The sequence below is a fragment of the Typha angustifolia genome, chromosome 11, assembly GCF_048772165.1.
Source record: "Typha angustifolia cultivar Huaian chromosome 11, ASM4877216v1, whole genome shotgun sequence".
Taxonomy (NCBI): Eukaryota; Viridiplantae; Streptophyta; class Magnoliopsida; order Poales; family Typhaceae; genus Typha; species Typha angustifolia.
The window spans coordinates 860,822-880,473 of NC_133249.1; the positions used below are offsets into that span (position 1 = coordinate 860,822).

Genomic DNA, 19,652 nt, shown 5'->3' on the forward strand with positions numbered 1-19,652 from the left:
TAAAATAAAAAAGACGACTTAACTTAATTAATACAATCATATAGGATTCTTAATTTAGTTATAATCTTAAACACTATTCACGGAACTTATTCAAATTTTTATCCCTATCCACCCAACTTATTCACCCCGGGTTCTAGAATTAACCGCGGAGGAGGAGAATATCCACATGTCTACCGTCATTTCTTCACCTGCCGCAAGTCCGAGTCAGCACACCACGTCAATGTATAGTACGTATTCCCTCTCTCCCCTTCTCCCCCTCTATTTATTCGTCCAAGATACACATGCCTGCCTTCACTCCACCACTTCCTTATCCTCCAATCGAAGGAGAGGGGAATTGCTCCCGATATGCCGGTGGGACAATCCCATCCTATTACCAACAACCGCCACTCGTCTTCTTCTCCGGGGACGGCGACGGCAGCGTTTATGCCGAGCTTCCCACCGCCGGAATCGGAGGACGACGAATCCTGGGTCTGGACCCAGATCAAGGCCGAGGTCCACCGCGACGCCGACTCGGAACCGGCCCTGGCGAGCTACCTCTACGCCACTGTCCTCTCCCACCCTTCCCTTCCCCGATCCCTCGCCTTCCACCTCGCGAATAAGCTATCCTCCCCTACCCTCCTCTCCACCCTCCTCTACGACCTCTTCCTCAACTCTCTCTCCTCCAATCCCTCCCTCCGCTCCGCCGCCGTCGCTGACCTCCTCGCCGCCCGCCACCGCGACCCCGCCTGCGAGTCCTTCTCCCACTGCCTCCTCAACTACAAGGGCTTCCTCGCCATCCAAGCCCACCGCATCTCCCACCTCCTCTGGTACCAGTCCCGCCGCCCCTTAGCCCTAGCCCTCCAATCCCGTATCGCCGACGTCTTCGCTGTCGACATTCATCCCGCCGCCAGGATCGGCAAAGGGATCCTCCTCGACCACGCCACCGGCGTTGTCATCGGGGAGACCGCCGTCATCGGCAACAATGTCTCGATCCTCCACCACGTAACCCTTGGGGGAACCGGGAAGGCCATCGGGGATCGGCATCCCAAGATCGCCGATGGAGTACTCATCGGCGCCGGGGCGACGATTCTTGGAAATGTGAAGATTGGGGAAGGGGCGAAGATTGGGGCCGGATCGCTCGTGCTTAAGGATGTGCCACCGAGGACGACAGCAGTCGGGAATCCGGCAAGGCTTCTAGGGGGGCAAGAGAAGCCGGCCAGACACGAGGATGTGCCAGGGGAGTCTATGGATCATACCTCCTTTATCCAGCAGTGGTCGGACTACATTATCTGATAATGATTTGGTATATGGGCTGCTACTTTCTCTCATAAATCTTGCTGTGGTAATTGTGTTCTCTATCATACTTTATGAATTCTATGTATGCGGGCATGTTTGAATTGGAGTACAGCTGTGTTTGTGCTTTTGATGATTGGAGACCGCTTGATTTGCATCTTGAATTAGCTATATCTTATCTAGTTTATCCTCTCCTTTTTTTAATCGGAATTGATTGCTGCAAACATAAAAAGGCACGTGTTTTCTTTATTTCTTGATATGATGCTTACTGGATGTATTCTGGATTTTGTGTCCTATTGGTTTATAAATTGATATAATTGAAAGTTAGGGACGATTGATAGGATGGTTATCTAGGACTAATTCTGCTTTAGTATTTGCAGTGCCTGTTGATTTTGTCCTCCTTAGGTGTGAATGTTTGAAAAAAAATATATGACTATGTCAGAGGATGGCCATGAGAGTTTTGTCCCGGTGAATCTATTTTTGGTGTGCTTTTGAAACATGATATGATGTCAACTGATATTGAGATGTTAGGAAATAGATTTTAAATACTAGGAGATAAATTAGAATAGAGTGATATTAAGCTACTTGGATTATCTTTATAATGATAACATTAACAAAGTTTTCTAATCCAATATTGTTAATCAGGGTTCAGGATCCTGAGTTTGAAGAGTTTCTCTGCTCTTCTGTTATAAGTCGGAGACCAAGAAATTTCAGAATAAAAAGCGTGGTGTACAGCTAAAAAATTGCCTGTTTCATGGTTTTGGTAGCATTTTTGGTGTAGTTATGAGGATGTTCTTTTTTATAAGATGAATACGAGGTCCATTTGAGTCAAAAGTTGCTTTAAATTATATTCAGATTGTTTCCCAAGGTAATTCTCATTAAATTCTGCAATTACCACTCTTCTGGATGGCTTTTTCTTTTTATCACCTCAAAAGATATTCAACTTTCAATCTTCTTCTCCTGTCATCTGTAGGAAACTGGAAGATAGGAATTTGCAACCAGTCATTTCTCTACATTAAACATTTTGTTCCATGTAAGAAAATAATGTTCTGGCGTAATATAGTTTGGTATTTTCTCCTCAAAACATTTAGCGCATTGAACAACAGCAGAATATTATAGAGGTGTCCATGTATCTCACTGCAACTTACAATATTATAGTATCATTGGCTTGTCTTCGCTTTTCTTGTTCATTCTATTATACAGATAATTAATAGCCACATACAACATTATAATTTATCGAATTTCTTTGAGATCCGACATGATTGAAACTTCTCTAATGTTATCTCTCACTAAACCAATCTAGTATTATTAAACAGCTCTGGACCTTCTCGATTCCTTTCCATCATCTATAATCTAATATTTGTACTGATATAGAGTACGTGTATTATTTGAAGTCTTTTCTTTAGCAAATCTGATCTACCCCACAGTAGTAGTTGACTCATTGTCAAGCCATCATAGATTGCGTGTGGATCTGGTCGTTTCCTTTTCTCCATAGCCTGGTTATTCTATATATTCATATAAATTAGTGTAGGTAGGAACATTTCTTCTTTAAAACAATTATCGGCTTAGTGGTGATAGATGCTTGTTTTCAATTCGCAAATAGACATCTTTGCATTATTTATTCTTTTGATCTTAATATTTATGGTCTCTTTGGGCCATTGGTTATAGAGATTGCAGTCCGGAGTTGGGAGGATGGAGAGAAACTTGAGGAATCAGAGGCTGTTAATCTTGGAATCTTGAGGATTTCACAATAGGATAAGCTGCCTTTTGTTTTTCTTTTCATAGAACATTAAAAATTTATCTGAGGAACTTCTTCCTATATCTTCTCAATATGTTCTATTCAATGCTGGTGGTGTAATGCTTAACAATCAAGGTCCACATTTCAAACTTTAAAGAAAAGTTGGGTACTAGGTTCTAAATCAATTGCAAATTCTAATTCTGTCTGGAGATAACCCTAGAAAATCATCTGAAAGTATATTGTGAAACTATATCTGATGCCTGATAGTCTGATACATCTGATATCTACTCTTCAATTTCAATACTTACCTGAACTTACTGCAGTTTCAGGCTATTATGGAAATATAGTTGCAATTTCTGCTACTTGAAACTTGTTAAAGTGGGTGAAATAACTTTTGCTTGTAGCCTATTAAGGGATTCTGAATGCAGTTTGTGGTTTATGAGTGTTTTTGCATCAGCACCACTTTAAAGTGACCTTGCCATTAGGCGTTTGCTTTGTCATCTTGAGTGTTCCAATAGTATTAATCCAATATTTTGAAGTTCTTAAGGAGAAAAAGAAAATTACCTTTAGGATTTACATTAGATACTTAGTGTTTATACGTATATAATTGCATATTTCTTTTCCTGACTCATTTCTCATCTAGTGCTACAGATTTATCTAGCATGATAAGTAGAATAATTTGTGGAATTTTTTCTTCTTTTCTTTTTTTTGTGAGTAAAATGGGTTGAGCCCAGCTAGATATCTCCTCTGTGGCTTATTGGCAGACAACCATTTTATTTCATTATTCAAGCAAAATACAATTCTTATTTGGCATCTCCCTTTGGGGCTATTGATATCTTTGGAGTATGATTTAATAAAAAGGCACTTGGAATTATACTTTAGCTTTTGGAGTAAAACAGCTTGGTTGTAAGCACATAGTTTTGTTAAAGTAACCTATGCATTTTAGTTGGTCCGCATGATTTCATCTATTCTTTCAAAAAGTACCAGCGAAAAATTTACATTTGCCGATTTGATGCTGATGTTTCACCTAACTTCCTTCTTTTCCATTTGAAGTGTGCAACATTATTCCGTGTGCCATCATTCAACTGCATATAATATTAGCCACTTTAATTATGTAAGTACTGTCCCATTGACGTATAAGATCTGAGAGTTCTCTAAAGATTACAAATTTCAAACCTGCCTCCATGATGACTTCTTTTCTTAAAACAAGTAAAAGGAACTCTTTTGATCAACTGCCCCCTTCTAGGTACATCTAAATTCCTCGTTTCTGTCAAGGCTTGCAAGCTAATTTTTTGAGAAGTTTCAATGTCGTCGGTAATAGATTTAAGATGGTTAGTGAGTCTAATTCTAACCAAACTATTCCAATTGTTTGGTTTGAGGTTAAGTTTAAACTTGATTAAATATAAAAAAGATAAAAATTTGTCATAAAAGTATTGATCTAATATCCAACTATCTATTAAAAAAAGAAAAGTAAAGAAAAGCATGCATGAAGGAAAAAAAGCCCACAGCCCATAACGAGGCCACCACTATTCTTAAATTTAGAAGCCCAGAGCCGATTGGCCCAAAGGATAAACCTCTCGGGTCTCAAACTCACCCTTAGCGATCGCGAGAACTCACCTCCCCGCCTGCCATGCTCTCCAAGGAGATCGGCGGCGGCGCTGCACGGCTAATGGCCGCCGCGTGCTCGCAGCGGCGCGTGAGGTCTCACGTGGCGCCTCTGGCGGCTGCGGCGCTTCCGGGCATGCTTTCCGACAAGGCTGTGGCGCTTAGCCAGGTCTCCTCCACTGCTGCACGTGCGGAGGGAGGAGAGAAGGAGATCCAAGGGGAGCTCGTGTGCTTCGTGGACCCCGATGCGCACCCACACGAGTGCTCTCCCATGTCTTCTCACCATCCGAGACCTCGTCATCTTTGATTCCTCTACGCGTAGGTGCACACTGTTCGTCTTATTTTCTTGATACAAATATGAAATCGCTTCTATACATCTTAAATTCGGGAAGTTGATTGAATTTTTATGCTATTCTTCTAGTCAACAACTATTGGGTCCAGTTTGGCAGATCGAATTTGCTGATTTTTGTTGGAAATTTGACTTTAGTGTGAGATCGAAGGCCAAAAATACTTCTTTTTTTTTCTTGCCTTTTGATGTATTGAATCAAGATCAGCCAAGGCAGATGCAGTGGGGTTGGAGTTTGGTTTAAGTGTTCAAGGAAGAAGGGGTTGCGAGTTGGGTTGCAGGTTGTTAGCTTGAAAGCTTAATCTAACTTATCCTTGTTCTATATTTTTATATATGCTTTTGACGCATAAAAACAAATAAATTGGGGATTTAGAGAAATATCAGTGTCTTATGTATAATTGATATTGTGAATTTATAGATACTTATCTTGATGACATTGTCCTAAATCGGTTGAGGCAGATAGACAAATCTTTCTCATATTCATCTCAACTTGCTTAGTTGGTACATTCAAAATTAGGCGGATAACATATCTACCTGCTAAGTTGAAATAGCTCACCTAGGGAGTAATCTTTAGGCAGCAAAAGTACTTAACCATTAGGTATAGAAGAGAAAGAAGTACAGAGGTAAAATTGGGCTGAAAGGGAGAAGATGTAGAATTTATTTCATAACTCATCCATAATCAGCATAAAGTTTGGCGCTCATGATTAATTCTTATCTATAGACATCACAGCACCATTGAGACATGCGAAGCCTTGAATGTGCCACCATGTATTTCTGGTAAGCTCCTTGGCAATGTATTTAGTCCTACCTTCTTCAGGTCTCTTTTCTCGGAAAGGCTACCACCTATAGAACTATTAGGTAGAAAAGAAAATAAAGAGTTTTAATTCCTGATTCCTGAAGGATTCAGAACTTATTTATACTTAAATTAGGGCTTTAATGTACTTTTTTTAAAATTAAGAAGGGAAGAAGGGGTTGGAGCTTGGTTTAAGTCTTCAGGGAAGAAGGGAGTTAGCTCTTATGTAACTTATGCTTGTTCTGTATTTTTATATAAGCTTTTGACAAATACAAACAAATAAGTTGGGATGTAGAGAAATATCAGAGTATTATGTATAAAGATATTGTGGATATATAGATACTTATCTTGATGAAATTGTCCTAAATCAGTTGAGGCAGATAAACAAATCTTTCTTCATATTCATCTCAACTTGGTTAGTTGGTAGAGTCAAAATTAGGCGGATAATATATCTACCTGTTAAGTTGAAATAGCTCACCTAGGGAGTAATCTTTAGGCAGCAAAAGTACTTAACCATTAGGTATAGAAGATAAAGAAGTAAAGAGGTAAAAATGGGCATCTAAAAGGGAGAAGATGTGGAGTCCACCAGAGAAAAAAAATCAAGAATGTTTGATTTCATAACTCATCCATAATCAACATAAAGTTTGGTGCTCAAAATTAATTCTTACCTATAGACATCACAGCACCATTGAGATATGTTTTGTAGTTGAAGGAGTCACCAGGTATTTCTGGTAAGCTTCTTGGTAATGTATTTAGTCCTTCAGGTCTCTTTTATAGGAAGGGCTACCACCTATAGAACTATTAGGTAAAAGAGAAAAAGAAAAGTTTTAATTCCTGAAGGACTTGGAACTTATTTTTACTTAATTAGGGCTTTAATGTACTTTTAAAATTAAGATTGGGATAATACTTTTTTTATCATGATTGAAAGGCTAGAAACTGAGTAGATCCTAAGATTGGGGGCAAAAAGGAAAAATGAAAAAAAAAATCATCACATGCTTGTGGGATTTGATGGGAAAGTGTTTGATTTTTCGAATGAGTCTGGAAGGTTATGACACATAAAATGAGGAATAAATGGTTAGTGGTTCTTTTTGACATTTGAAAGTTTGTCTGGTCTCATGTAGGAAAACAAATATCATTTTCTTCCAGTTGTCAAAGTTCCTCAATGATGACAACTCATGGTCTCATCATCATCAGGAGTGTTAATATTGCACTGATATATTGTAAGAACTTCACTTGCAGGTCTAGGCAATGTGGTTGACAGGAACAAGAGCTACTGGTTAATCAAATCCATAGATGCTATGTCAAAGGATCTACTCACTCCATTCATAAGCCCGAAAATTTGATTGAGCCAGATGTAATGTCTTCTGTGTTGAATGACAACTGAGCTGTGAGATTCCTGCTGTTCCATTACCATTGGAGATGTGAACTCATTCTGGAATCTTATCCTTAATTGACTTGCTAGTTTGATGATCTGAAGGGTAGGCTGGGGTTGTGCCTTTTTTTATTTCTTCAGATATTAGCCTGAATCTTCTGTTCTTATCTTGAGGCTAGATCACTCTCATGGAGCTATGTATCAGATATTATATTCAGACATCTCGCTCAACATATTACTATTTAGATAACTTCTTGAGTTGGTGAGTCAGAATTACCTTAAAATCACTCTTGAGGAGATATATCTTTTCTTGCATGCTAGGTGATTTCTGTGAAGTTTAGAGGTCTCTGTTCTTCTCTCTCTCTCTTACCAATGTAGCTGCTGAGTCTTCGTTTTTTCCTTTACCAAGTACCTGCTAGCAGAGTAATAAATGAAGCTACCCATAATTCAAATGTATTCACACTTTCCAACAGTGCAACTATTAACAACTTGAACCTAGAAGGCATACAAAGGACCACATTATGAGGGTCCATATGTTCGTTAAAGTGGATACTAGATTAGAATCTGTTGCTTTGGATCCTTGCCACATGATTCTTAAATCAACTCCCAATTCATTTTATGTGGCTATCTCTAGCTTTTGTCTCTCAGTTTCAACCTATTTCTTGTCATATCCTACAATTCCCTGGGGCAAAAGGTTTTTATAGATATATAATTTCCCAATGCATGCATTTCCTCAGACATGACATTTTTTTCCTTCCCCTCACTCTGGTAGATAACTACAAAGCATAGAGTGTAAATCAAATCAATGTTGGAATTGCATTTGAGACGACATGACTATGAATAAAAACTCTCTTTCATACAAAAACTTCGATAAAACTCCTAACTATGTCAGATATCCAAACTTGTCTCCTCCCCTTATCTGGATTTTTTTGTTCAACATATTGATTGCTACCTTGGTCCCATATACTTATTGTCATTTATAAGGAACCGCATCTTTGCATGTGGCTCTCGCTTGTCACCGCAATCAATCATGCTCCCGTTGAATAGCCATTAGCCAGGCAAGGGAAGCACGTCTTTATCCAATGTTTCTGAGAATAAATGCAAGCTTATTCTTGGTGAATTGGATAGCTATCCAACTTTGGTATGCACCTAATCTTATTGACTCTTGTGTCAGTGTCAGTTAATTATACTTGGTTAAGGAATCCTAATTCCGGGCCACTGCCGTTGCCATTAATCTATATACCACATTAGGTAGAGTAAATGACAAAACTAAAATTTGGACGAGCATGAGAACAACGAGCCCAACTCCCAATAATCTCAGTACGTCCCTCTCATTAATTAATTAATTAATTAACAGTAGTACAATGACAAAACCTGTTAATTAAGGTGTTAAAGAAGAGTCTCTTGCTTTAATTCGCGTGAACTCGAACATCTCGTGTTCTGTGGGTTTCAGGACCTTCCGTTCTCTCCCATAGCGAGGAGAGTTACTTTATTTATATGTGAATAACCCTTCCTTTATACGCGGATAACGTCCCTTTTATCCATCATTCACCTAATAAAGAGTCCGAATAATAGCGCTAGTACTGATAGTACGAATAACTATTCCACTTTATCCACTATCTGCCTATCCATGGGCCGGGCCGGGCCCACCATGTGGTGCCACCGTGCCACACTCTCCACCTCCCCCCCCCCCCCCTCCAAACCCGTTCAAAATACAAAGCCGGCTACAACAGAGCCCTCGGGTCACCACTTATTTACGAAACCACCCTCCGCTCGCCACACGCGCGGGAAAAATTGTGAAACGATCTGGGAAACGGTGGCATAGATGGAAAATTTCTCCAACATATGTCATAAATGACGAGTATAAATTAAATTCTCTATCCCGAGAATGTTATAAATGAATATCTCGTGATTTCCAACCAGTATCATTTAAAAGAGAAAAAACTAGAATCGTTACTTACTCTGGACCATCTGATGGCAGATAGAGATCTCTCATCAATAAAGACGAAAGAAATCCAGGGTGCGCCAGGTTTGAGAAATGTGGACCGTCGGATGGAGAATAAGTAAAAGTACGGATAAGGGCTTTGAAATGTGGGAATAAAATATTAGGACCACAGATAGGTCCGGAAACCAAGTTGAATACTAGAGGCCAATTTAATAAGGGGTTGTATAACTGCAGCCGCGGACCACAAGGCTAGTTTTGTAAGATTAGGGAGAAGGAGGGGCATTTTAGGACACAATAGTTCAACGGCAGAGCGCGGTGGGAGGGAGAGCGGCGAAGAAGGGAGCGTTAAAGGAGAATGCGAGATTTCCGAGGGATATAATTGCTTTCCTTGCTTCGATCACGATCTCTTCTTTCCTTTTCAAGGATTCTTAGGGCTGGTGATTTCGAAACCGGCTATATCCATTGGGAGTTTTCTCGATTCGGAGCACTGTTGGGGGCCGATTTGGATGCTGCTGCCTAAGTTCGCGCATTTCCCGCTCTTGGTCCGGGTTTGGTCCGTTTGGATCGATTTGGGAGTTGCTCGCATTTCGAGATTGATTTGGATTCGAGCGGCTTGTTTGGGAGAAACAACGGAAAGCATGGATCTGTGAAGGTTTAAAGTTCTCCATCACAGATTCCGGTGTAGTAGTTTCTTCATCTTTTGGCCTGCGAGTTCTCCTGTCAAGTCGGTGAATTGATCGATCGGTGTTGGAAACCCTAAAAGGCTTATTTGGATTCCTTCGGCTGTTGGTTTCCGGTTCAAAGGTTACCAGGTCTTTCTCTTTCTCACTCTTACCTTTAAAAGGATCAAGGAGTTTTTGTTACTGTACAAGCTGACCCGATCCTTTTCCCCTTTTTGATCTCTGTCGTTTTCCCATTGCAGAAGTGGTACACTCACGAGAAGAGCGCCTTTGATCTCTTCCTTTTCTTAATCATTTAAGAGGAGAAATAATTCTCACAACGAGGATTACAAGAATTGAGTAACTTTTGGTTTTTTGGTGAACTTGAGAACAAGGGAATAAAAAGAGATTTTTTTACGATGCTTTTAGATTAGGTGAAATGGTTAATTCACCTAAGAAGGTTGAAAGCGTCTTTTGCGCCGTGATTGCTATAAACAGTGGTAGCAACAGTTGCATCTGATGTCCGTTATCTACATTTTCCTGGAGAGCATAGCAGTGCGGTAGTGATGAGGAGCTTTCTTTGGCTTTGCTCTTCTTGTTCTTTTGCTGTCAGTGTTACAAATACGCCTAGTTCTGCGAGGTGATACTGTAATTGAGACGTTTTTGGGTTGGGTTTTGGTGGGAGAGATGAGTTCTTGCCAGCTACAGATGCAGGGGAAACCGGAAAGGGGCGTCAATGCTAATGAGAAGGTTGTGGTCGCCATTAAGGCTTCGAAAGAGATTCCGAGGAATGCGCTGGTGTGGGCATTAACTCATGTTGTTCAACCTGGTGACTCCATCACGCTTCTCGTCGTGGTTCCACCACACACTTCTGGTATCTATTCTTGAAGCTCTATCTATATATCTTTATTCCCTTTCTATGTTACCTCTGTTTACGCCATATTTTGTTCAGTTTTATCTTTAAGACTCTAAGTCCTTGCGGTCGTGTAGCTGTTGGATGTTGTCTGAAAATATCCTCTTTTGCAACAAATACTCAACACATTTCTCCCTGTAATATCCTTTCTTTACTTTGATAACTATTTCAGGATTTAGGCCCATGTTATTAGATCTTCAAGTTTGTGAATTTGACAGCCAATTTAAAGTCCAACATTTCTATTGCATATAGTTTGTTGTTAGGTGATATCCTACTTCACCAATGCACAGTCTTCATCTAGGTATAAATTGGTAGTGAAAGGCTAGGTTTTGGGTCCATAAGAATCTGGCTTAGAATCTGCGTTCTTGATCATTATACTCAGCATTCAGCTATATAGCATAGAGAAGCATGATACAACTTACAAGCATTCTGGTCTCAGATCAGGAATTTTGTATGCTTTTCTAAAAGAGTTTGTAGACCTTTACAAATTACTTGCTGTTTCTTTATGGGTTTATGTTTGATCTAGCAGTTGCAATGTTTATAATCTGTACTTTGGTTTCATTCATATTCAGGCAGAAAACTATGGGGTTTTCCAAGATTTGCAGGGGACTGCGCTAGTGGTCACAGAAGGTCACGTTCTGTTACTACATTGGAGCAGAAATCTGATATAACAGAGTTGTGTTCTCAGATGATGCTTCAACTTCATGATGTTTATGATCCAAATAAGGTTAACTTCTTTAAGGTGCTTCTGTTTGTGTTTACTGTTTAACTTCTCCTGTCTAACTAGTATATGAATAACCTCTTCTGTAGATAAATGTGAAGATAAAGATTGTTTCTGGATCACCTTGTGGTGCAGTGGCTGCCGAATCCAAGCGAGCTCAAGCAAGCTGGGTTGTCCTGGACAAGTAATGTTATGTTTTCATTTTTTTTATCTTTCTTCAAGGCTAAGATGTTTTTTCTCACCAATATTTGTGCTATTGCTCATGCATGCTTGCTAGTTTTTATCTTACTTTGACACGAGAAGTCGGATTTCTATTTGATTTTCTGTCCACTTTTCTTCTTGTTTTGACTCAATTGAATTCATTATCTTCTCCTCATGTACAGGGAACTGAAGCATGAAGAGAAGCGATGCATGGAAGAGCTGCAATGTAACATTGTTGTCATGAAACGTTCTCAACCTAAAGTTCTTAGGTTGAATCTGGTTGGATCTCCCAATAAAGGTTCCTGTTTGGGGCATTCCTTGGCGGCTGAGGTGGACAAAACCATTGGAAGAACTACAAAGGATATTGAAGATCCTCGGAAATCTGTTAGAGGGCCAGCTGTGACACCAAGTAGCAGCCCTGAAGTAGGGACACCTTTTACTACTACTACTACTGAAGCTGGAACCTCGTCTGTGTCAAGCTCAGATCCTGGAACTTCACCTTTCTGTGTTTCTGGAAAGAATAACTGTCTTAAGAAAGTGGAGCAAGCAACTAAGAAGGAAACTCAGAACTTAGATATCACTAGCTCTGACTCTGACAGTGAAAGTTTAAGTCCCCCATCGAGCTTTGATTTTCAGCCGTGGGTTGCTGAAATACTATGTGGTGGTCGTGCATCCTCTAAAAGGACAGGAGAAATATCTCAAGGACGTGATAATAAACACCATATGTCAACACAAAAATTATTGCTAGAGAAAATTTCTAGTCTTGATCGAGAGGCCAAAAGTGGCACCCTGAGCAGAAGATCAGATGTGAACTTTAGTGGAAGTGTCAGAGAAGCAATTTCGCTATCAAGAAATGCGCCTCCAGGACCGCCTCCTTTATGTTCAATATGTCAGCACAAGGCACCTGTATTTGGAAAACCACCTAAGTGGTTCAGCTACTCTGAATTAGAACTGGCTACGGGTGGCTTTTCTAAAGCAAATTTCTTGGCTGAGGGTGGATTTGGATCTGTTCACAGAGGGGTCCTGCCTGACGGTCAGGCAATAGCTGTTAAGCAACACAAACTTGCTAGTTCACAAGGTGATCATGAGTTTTGCTCAGAGGTGGAAGTTCTAAGCTGCGCACAGCATCGCAATGTTGTGATGCTGATTGGATATTGTGTGGAGAACAGGAGAAGGTTGCTAGTTTATGAATATATATGCAATGGGTCATTGGATTCTCATCTCTACGGTAAGGTTTCTTTCTTTCTTTTTAGTTTCCGATTGTTTCAACTAAAGGTTCTTAAAGCCAGATCAGCTGAATGTCCAGTCTTTCTAATGTTACTGATGTAAATGTGAAGACCAGACTTTCATTATCTTTGTATTGAGGCCTAACCTTCTCTTCTGCAAACATAATGCTCTTGATTATCTTTTTCCCTTTTTTACTTTGTTGTGCCACAGAATTTTAAGCCAATTCAGAAATTTGTGGGTGCAAAAACAATTTAGATTTCTGAGATCAATTTCTATTTAATATTTTCCGCTAAAAAATTTTGTAGACATAAATGGATAAGGTTAACAGTGCAGCTGTTTTTACCTGTTCAATCAGCAGTCCATTTTTTGATTTGTTATTGGGAAAACTTCTATTTGCACTATAAGACGATGGAGCACTTCATTCTCTTCTATCAACTTACAGAATGTTCAACTGAGATAAACCGTCTTAGTAGTTATGACGTCCTCTCAGGGGGCAGCTTTTTCAGTAGAATCTGACCATTTGTATTGCTAGAAGTTTGTTATTAATTTAAGTATTCAATGTTTATAGGACGTGATAGAGAACCATTGGAATGGTCTGCAAGGCACAAAATTGCAATTGGAGCTGCTCGAGGTTTGAGATACCTTCATGAAGAGTGTCGAGTGGGATGCATAGTTCACCGCGACATGAGGCCAAACAACATTCTTGTCACACATGATTTTGAGCCACTGGTATGACCTTATGCAGTTTTCTCTGAAGGATGTCTTTTAACTGCTGCTTTGATATATGATGAGCTTCTATAATCAAGTCCAAGATTAATCTTTGGAAGGTAGCCATTCTGAAAAGTTGGTATTTGTACTATCCAAGTAAATCAGCATATACATTGTTACACGCATTATCTGTATAAGACACCCATCATCTAACCCTTAATGAATGCTTTGCAATCTTTTTACATTCTCCTTGACTCTCGTGCTGATGGTGTTAGTGATATTTGTCTGCATGTAACTTTACTCATATATAGGAGCAATCTTTACATCCATCATCTCTGCCAACCTAATATTTGCACCATCTTATCTGTTCAGTTACTTCTGACATATATGTGAAATTGTTTGACGGCAGTCAGAAATAGGAAATTTTATTCTTGGATGATCGATCAACAAAGAATAGGCCCATAAATTTGTGATATTTCTGTACATGCTGCATCTGCAATTCTGCATAAACTGCATTTCTATAGGGATACAAGCCACTATTATGCATGGTAAAACATAATCATTCTTGAATGAAATTGTGGTACTTTATTGGTGTCACTAATCAAACCACAAGATGGATCTGCATAATTCTTTTGCAGCGTCAATAGTTGGAGATGTTATTCCTCTGACCATTTTTAGGATTTTTCACAGGTTGGAGATTTTGGCTTGGCAAGATGGCAGCCTGATGGTGACTTGGCTGTGGAAACAAGAGTTATTGGCACCTTCGGGTAAATTTGGATATTGTACAGACCGAAATTCATTCATGTGGGAGGATATGCTGTGACTCATCTCTGTTTCATTGATAGGTACCTGGCTCCAGAGTACACACAGAGTGGGCAAATAACTGAAAAGGCTGACGTTTATTCATTTGGTGTGGTACTTGTGGAGCTTGTTACTGGACGGAAGGCCATTGATCTTAACCAACCGAAGGGTCGACAGTGCCTCACTGAATGGGTAGGTCGCAGTATACTTTCTATACATCAATCTCTTAGTTTCTTACTTCCAATCATTTTGTTAAGCTTGCTGAGGGCATAATATGTTGACATCATCCTCTCTATTCATTGATAAATCACCAGTCTGTTACTACTTTGAAAGCAGAATGTAAATGGATGGTTTTAGAGGCCTTTCTTTGGATACAATTATCGTTCAAGTTTTGATCATTGGCTTATGAATTCTGTTCTCAGTAGTCATTTCTTGTAACAGGCTCGGCCTTTGCTAGAAGAATATGCAATTGATGAGCTACTAGATCCACGTCTGGCTAACCACTACTCCGAGCATGAGGTCTACTGCATGTTGCATGCAGCATCATTGTGCATTAGGCGTGATCCACACGCAAGGCCTCGTATGTCTCAGGTAGACCCTGATGTCTCATATATGATAAATTCACAGTTACATAACGATAACAACTAGTACAGTAAACCATCATATTTATGTTTTTGTTATCGCATAAAAAGGTTTTGCGGATATTGGAAGGTGACATGATGATGGATTCTCGTTTTCTTTCGACTCCTGGTTATCACACTGGAAGCAGGAGCAGACAAATATTGCCAGATCAACACCAGCACCAGCACCAGCATCAGCAACAGCACGAGCAACAACGAGTGAGACAAGAGACTACAGATGTTTTCGATCCAAAGAACTCTTACGAGTCTCTAAGAGAAGCGCGGGACCGAAACAGGGAGATCCTCATGCGCAGATTTTGACAGCTTTGGACGCTACAATTATATGCCAGATTCAATGTCTATTCTTCTCTCCCTTCCTAACTCTTTTCCCATCTTCTGTTTGTTTTCTCTTTTCCACTGCTTCGTTTCCAATATTATGCCATTAAATGGTTCTTTCGAGTATAGTTGGGAATGCCATTAGGCTGCCAGTTTATGTGAAGTGGATCTACTGCTTTTTGTAAGTAAATCTTACTGCAATGTATATGTTCCTATTTGAGAAACTGAGATTTGTCGCGTATACTATCAACTGTGGAGATGTTAATTAACATAAAATATTTGCCATTAAAATATATGGTAATCGACATCTATGGCTCTTCCATTCATAACGCCTTCCTGGACTGGTAAAATCATCCCAGGGAGCCTTCACCTGCACGAATTTTTGTTGTCTTTTGGCCTTCATGTAATTTCTTTTCCTCACCGTCCTATTCTCCTCTCTCATTTATTGGCATATTACTGGACTCGGACCATTTTTCTATATAATTCATTAACCACACTGCCAAAAGAAAAGACAGTGCCCAGGGACTTTTCCTATTAGAAAGAAAAGCTAGTGGTACGAATATTTTACTTCTTATTTTTCTCATGAAACATCAAACTTCGTGCTGCAGTTGATATGACTGACATACGGACTTGAAAACCATAATTTATGGCCCTTTTGATGGCCAATAGATTGGCTACCAATTTACCAAACCACTACTCTTACAACTAGCCAGAAAAGGGTTTATCAATTATGATCCAATAAAGAGACCCAAATAATGTCTTTTGTATTTCAGCATTTACATTGTTTTTATAAACGACTAGAAATTATATTCCGATTAGAACTGTAGGACTACCATTAACAAGAAAAATGGTTCTTCTAGTAGCCTGGATGCCGATTACAAGGAATTTAAAAAAAAAAACGATTCCACCAATATGAACCACTTTTTCTTTATTGATACTATCATTCATCATTTGAATAGTCTGCCATGCCACTACCTAGTTTTTCAGCATGACGGTAATAATATCAATCGAAGCGAATTGTACAGAAGGACTCAGTAAAGTTCATAGATTACTCCCAAACATTCCATATTTTAAGCCCCTTCCTGTTACATGAATACTGTGGGAAAAATTTAGATGCAATTGACTGAACCATTAGCAAACCATAGCTTAAATAACAAGTGGAATGACCAAAATCATAGATGTGAGAATTCATAATAAGTCATAGTTCATAACATTTAACTCAAATATACATAGTTAACGACAAACCGGAAAATAGTACAAGGAGCAGGGACACATCGTTATTCTACTGATTTTTCATGACCCAAAATTAAAACGGACAAAATTAGTAAACATAGGCAATATGTTGGATGACACATGCTTAAGCCTCTACTTCCCACCAAGAATGGGAAATTGGTTTTGATCTTCAATTGAAGGAGCAGAAACAGAGCTCCTTGCAACCCCACCAAAACCACCACTGAAAGGTCCGCCGCGGTCACTGCGGCCCCTGCCACGGCCACGACCTCGGCTATAATGTGTTTCTCCTTCAGCTGGCTTCAAGAACTCATTGATGCTCAAAGACTGACAAAGAAAATGCCCATCGTAATTACTATTGTTAGTAAGGACAGCTTGAGGAAAATGAGGAAAAGTTTTACAGAATAATAGAATATATACCTTCTTGGCTCGTTCATCCCGTTCAGCATTTTCTTTCTTTTTCAGGGAGTCTTTATCAGAACCCTAATAAGATCAAATTATAAAGAGAACTACGATGAATATCTGACACAACATGTAACAAAAACAGAGAGCGCTTACCAACTTAATGAACACATCGTCATTTCCCTTTTTCATTGAAAGCTGCTGCATAGACTGCAACTCTTTATCAATTTCAACTTTTCTCTCTTCAGCCTTCAATGCAAGTAGAGCTTTGCGCTTCTCCTCCCTTAACTTCTCATACTCTTCCAAAGTCATCTCCTATATGTTGAAAGAAGTTGAGGTGGTTAAAAATGGAACAAGGGATAATAAATATTATGAAGGTGACACTGTGAACTTTAAGACTTCCATGAATATAACAAAAGTTTTCAGAGATATTTTCCAATAGGAATCTTCTAATCAAGTGCTCCAAGGGATTGTGCAACAAGGAGACCAGATAGATAGTGTTAAACAATTCAACATTACAAAGCATGGGTATGTGCTACAATAATAACTATACTAGTCATCTGAATAACATGCAGAAAATATGAACCATGCTAAAAGGCTATTATTTCCACCAATAAGATACTTATGCTTAAGTTCCTCGTTCCTACTCACATCAATGTGGAGCAACTTGTTTCTATTCAAAAAAGAAAAAGAAAACATTAATATTCCACTGAATTTTGGTCACTTACAAAGATAACCAGATATGGCCAAAATGACATACATGTGACATTCCATAAATTTAAAGTTTTTGTTAATCAACACAAATTTCCTTGAGACAACCTTTATCAGTGAAACTTAAAACTGCGCATAGAACTTGATAACATGTACTATAGCTATAGTCAGTTCTATCATCCAACCTATCATCCAACTCCATCACTCGATCCATCACAGCAATTTCAAGGAAATATTGAAAATTATGCAGACTGCAAACATGAGATGTTATTGGTTCACCTAAACACAATTAGATGCCTATACAATGTCCATAGCAAGAGTAATGAAAGTTTAATGGTAACTCCAAAGTAACAAAAATATACCATACCTTATCCTCTTGTTCCTTTTCTCCTGCCTCATTCACAGCATCTTCCTTGCTATCCTTACTCGCCTCTGGCGACGGCACACCTTCCTGCTCAGTCTTCTTCTCAGTCACAATAATCTTTTCACCATTATTCACTGAATCCTCAGCTTCCCTAATGAGTCAAATAATAGCATCAGTTATCTTTCAGTCCATCAATCACAAATTAAAATGGTTCTTCATTACACATCGACTATCATAGCTGAACAAAAATAAAAAGGAAAACGATTAGAGAGATCCTAACTGCACGAGTGTCTCATCAGTAGCAGTTCCCCAGTTTCCACGCCCTGAGCCCTCGCGCTTCATCTCAAAACTCTGACCGGTGCCACTGCGGCGCTCGTACGTCCTTCGTGGTGGCCTTTCAAACTCACCTCCACCCTCATTTCCATAACCACCACGACGGCCTCCCCGGAAAGGCTGACGTGGCACACGCTCCCTCTCTGGAGGTCCACTGACAGCACCTTCCTCTCCTCCACTACCATGATATCCTGAGAACTCATTGACATTACCATTCCCAAAACCACTTCTTTGGCCCACTCCACCTCCTCGCCCACCTCTACCACGCGCAGGCCCGCCTCGACCAGCCCTCGCATCCCTCACTGGTAAAAACAAAAGAAGAAGAAAAGGTAACGAGAGATCTTTGTCGCAAGTGGCCTATATGTATATATATGATGATAAAAATCCCAACTTTTGACAATATTACCAGCTTCGGATCCGTTGAACAAACGATCAGCAAAAAGAATGGATGACTATTACAATGGAACTCACCGGCTTGAGATGGAGGGGCCGGCTTGGACGGGAGTTTCGCCGTCGCCGGTGGTGGCGCGGTGACGGGAGCGGCGGGCTTCTTGGCGGCGATCTTTTGCTGCTGAGCGGCGATCAGCTGAGAAGGATCGTCGTTCTCATCGTCTCCGAGGAGATCGAAGGGGTTCGCGGTGGCCATCTCAGTGGCAGGATCCTGAGCGCCGGGATTGGTAGGCTATGGAGGAAGACCTAGCACTATATAAAGCTCTTCCACGATTGGACCGCCATAGAACCCTACAATCGATGGCGATAAGCCTCTCGGGGGGGGAGAGAGAGAGAGAGAGAGAGAGAGAGAGAGAGAGAGAGTCTTGCGGCGACGGAGTGAAGAAGAAGAGGCGGAAAAACCCTAGCCGCACTTTTGTACGAGTCCAACAAGAAGAGCTAATCCCTTTCTTTACATTGCCCACCTCGCAATTATCATAATTACGTTTTAGTACTTCTACATAATTATCAGTTATCACCCCAGAACTTTTCAAATATCAACATGGTACTTTACTGACTTCCAAGACTCTGAACTCTGAAGTCTGAAGTCTGAAATCATTAATCAAGATGATGAAATAACCATAATGGATTTTAAAGTGAGCCTGCTTTTGGATGACAATTGTGATACCTTTAAGAATTTTATGACAAATCCAACTTGATATACAAAGAGAGTGAAATTTCCTTTGGTTCTGAGAACCAAAAAAAGAGAACATCCACATCTCTATTGTAGATAAGATTAACTAAGAAGATATGAGAAATCAAGAATAACATTTTACATCCAAATTTCAGCTCCTCTTTCTCTCCAGAAGTAGTGATGAGATTAAGAGAACAGAGAATGTAAAACCATAGTATATATGCATGTTAAG

At 39.8% G+C, this 19,652-nt stretch overlaps 3 protein-coding genes across 9 annotated transcripts; 2 read left to right on the forward strand and 1 right to left on the reverse strand.

The window, feature by feature from the left end:
- Nucleotides 1-278: 278 nt before the first annotated feature.
- LOC140769635 (probable serine acetyltransferase 1) lies at nucleotides 279-7,376 on the forward strand. 6 transcript variants are annotated; one of them, XR_012105932.1, is made up of 5 exons: nucleotides 279-1,282; nucleotides 1,918-2,140; nucleotides 2,246-2,305; nucleotides 2,941-4,933; nucleotides 6,994-7,376. XR_012105932.1 is itself a non-coding variant. In XM_073110423.1 (2 exons), the coding sequence occupies exon 1, from the start codon at nucleotides 346-348 to the stop codon at nucleotides 1,270-1,272; it is 927 nt and encodes a 308-aa protein (XP_072966524.1). In that variant the 5' UTR covers nucleotides 279-345; the 3' UTR covers nucleotides 1,273-1,282; nucleotides 6,994-7,376. The 6 variants fall into 6 exon arrangements, 1 of the variants encoding a protein (XP_072966524.1); XR_012105934.1 differs by lacking the exon at nucleotides 1,918-2,140; XR_012105935.1 differs by lacking the exons at nucleotides 1,918-2,140; nucleotides 2,246-2,305 and having other exon boundaries at nucleotides 2,941-4,937.
- Nucleotides 7,377-9,333: 1,957 nt separating this feature from the next.
- LOC140771291 (inactive protein kinase SELMODRAFT_444075-like) lies at nucleotides 9,334-15,507 on the forward strand. 2 transcript variants are annotated; one of them, XM_073112771.1, is made up of 10 exons: nucleotides 9,334-9,883; nucleotides 9,994-10,604; nucleotides 11,216-11,370; nucleotides 11,454-11,548; nucleotides 11,748-12,793; nucleotides 13,361-13,521; nucleotides 14,191-14,267; nucleotides 14,346-14,493; nucleotides 14,743-14,892; nucleotides 15,071-15,507. In XM_073112771.1, exons 2-10 carry the CDS (start codon nucleotides 10,418-10,420, stop codon nucleotides 15,365-15,367), a joined length of 2,316 nt encoding a protein of 771 aa, XP_072968872.1. In that variant the 5' UTR covers nucleotides 9,334-9,883; nucleotides 9,994-10,417; the 3' UTR covers nucleotides 15,368-15,507. The 2 variants fall into 2 exon arrangements, with proteins under 2 accessions (XP_072968872.1, XP_072968874.1); XM_073112773.1 differs by having other exon boundaries at nucleotides 9,336-9,883; nucleotides 14,994-15,507.
- A 913-nt stretch (nucleotides 15,508-16,420) lies between these two features.
- LOC140771206 (RGG repeats nuclear RNA binding protein A-like) lies at nucleotides 16,421-19,146 on the reverse strand. Its single transcript, XM_073112651.1, has 6 exons — nucleotides 18,769-19,146; nucleotides 18,245-18,599; nucleotides 17,968-18,115; nucleotides 17,046-17,204; nucleotides 16,908-16,970; nucleotides 16,421-16,814 (listed from the first exon to the last, which is right to left on the reverse strand). The coding sequence occupies exons 1-6, from the start codon at nucleotides 18,941-18,943 to the stop codon at nucleotides 16,623-16,625; spliced, it is 1,092 nt and encodes a 363-aa protein (XP_072968752.1). The 5' UTR covers nucleotides 18,944-19,146; the 3' UTR covers nucleotides 16,421-16,622.
- Nucleotides 19,147-19,652: the final 506 nt, after the last annotated feature.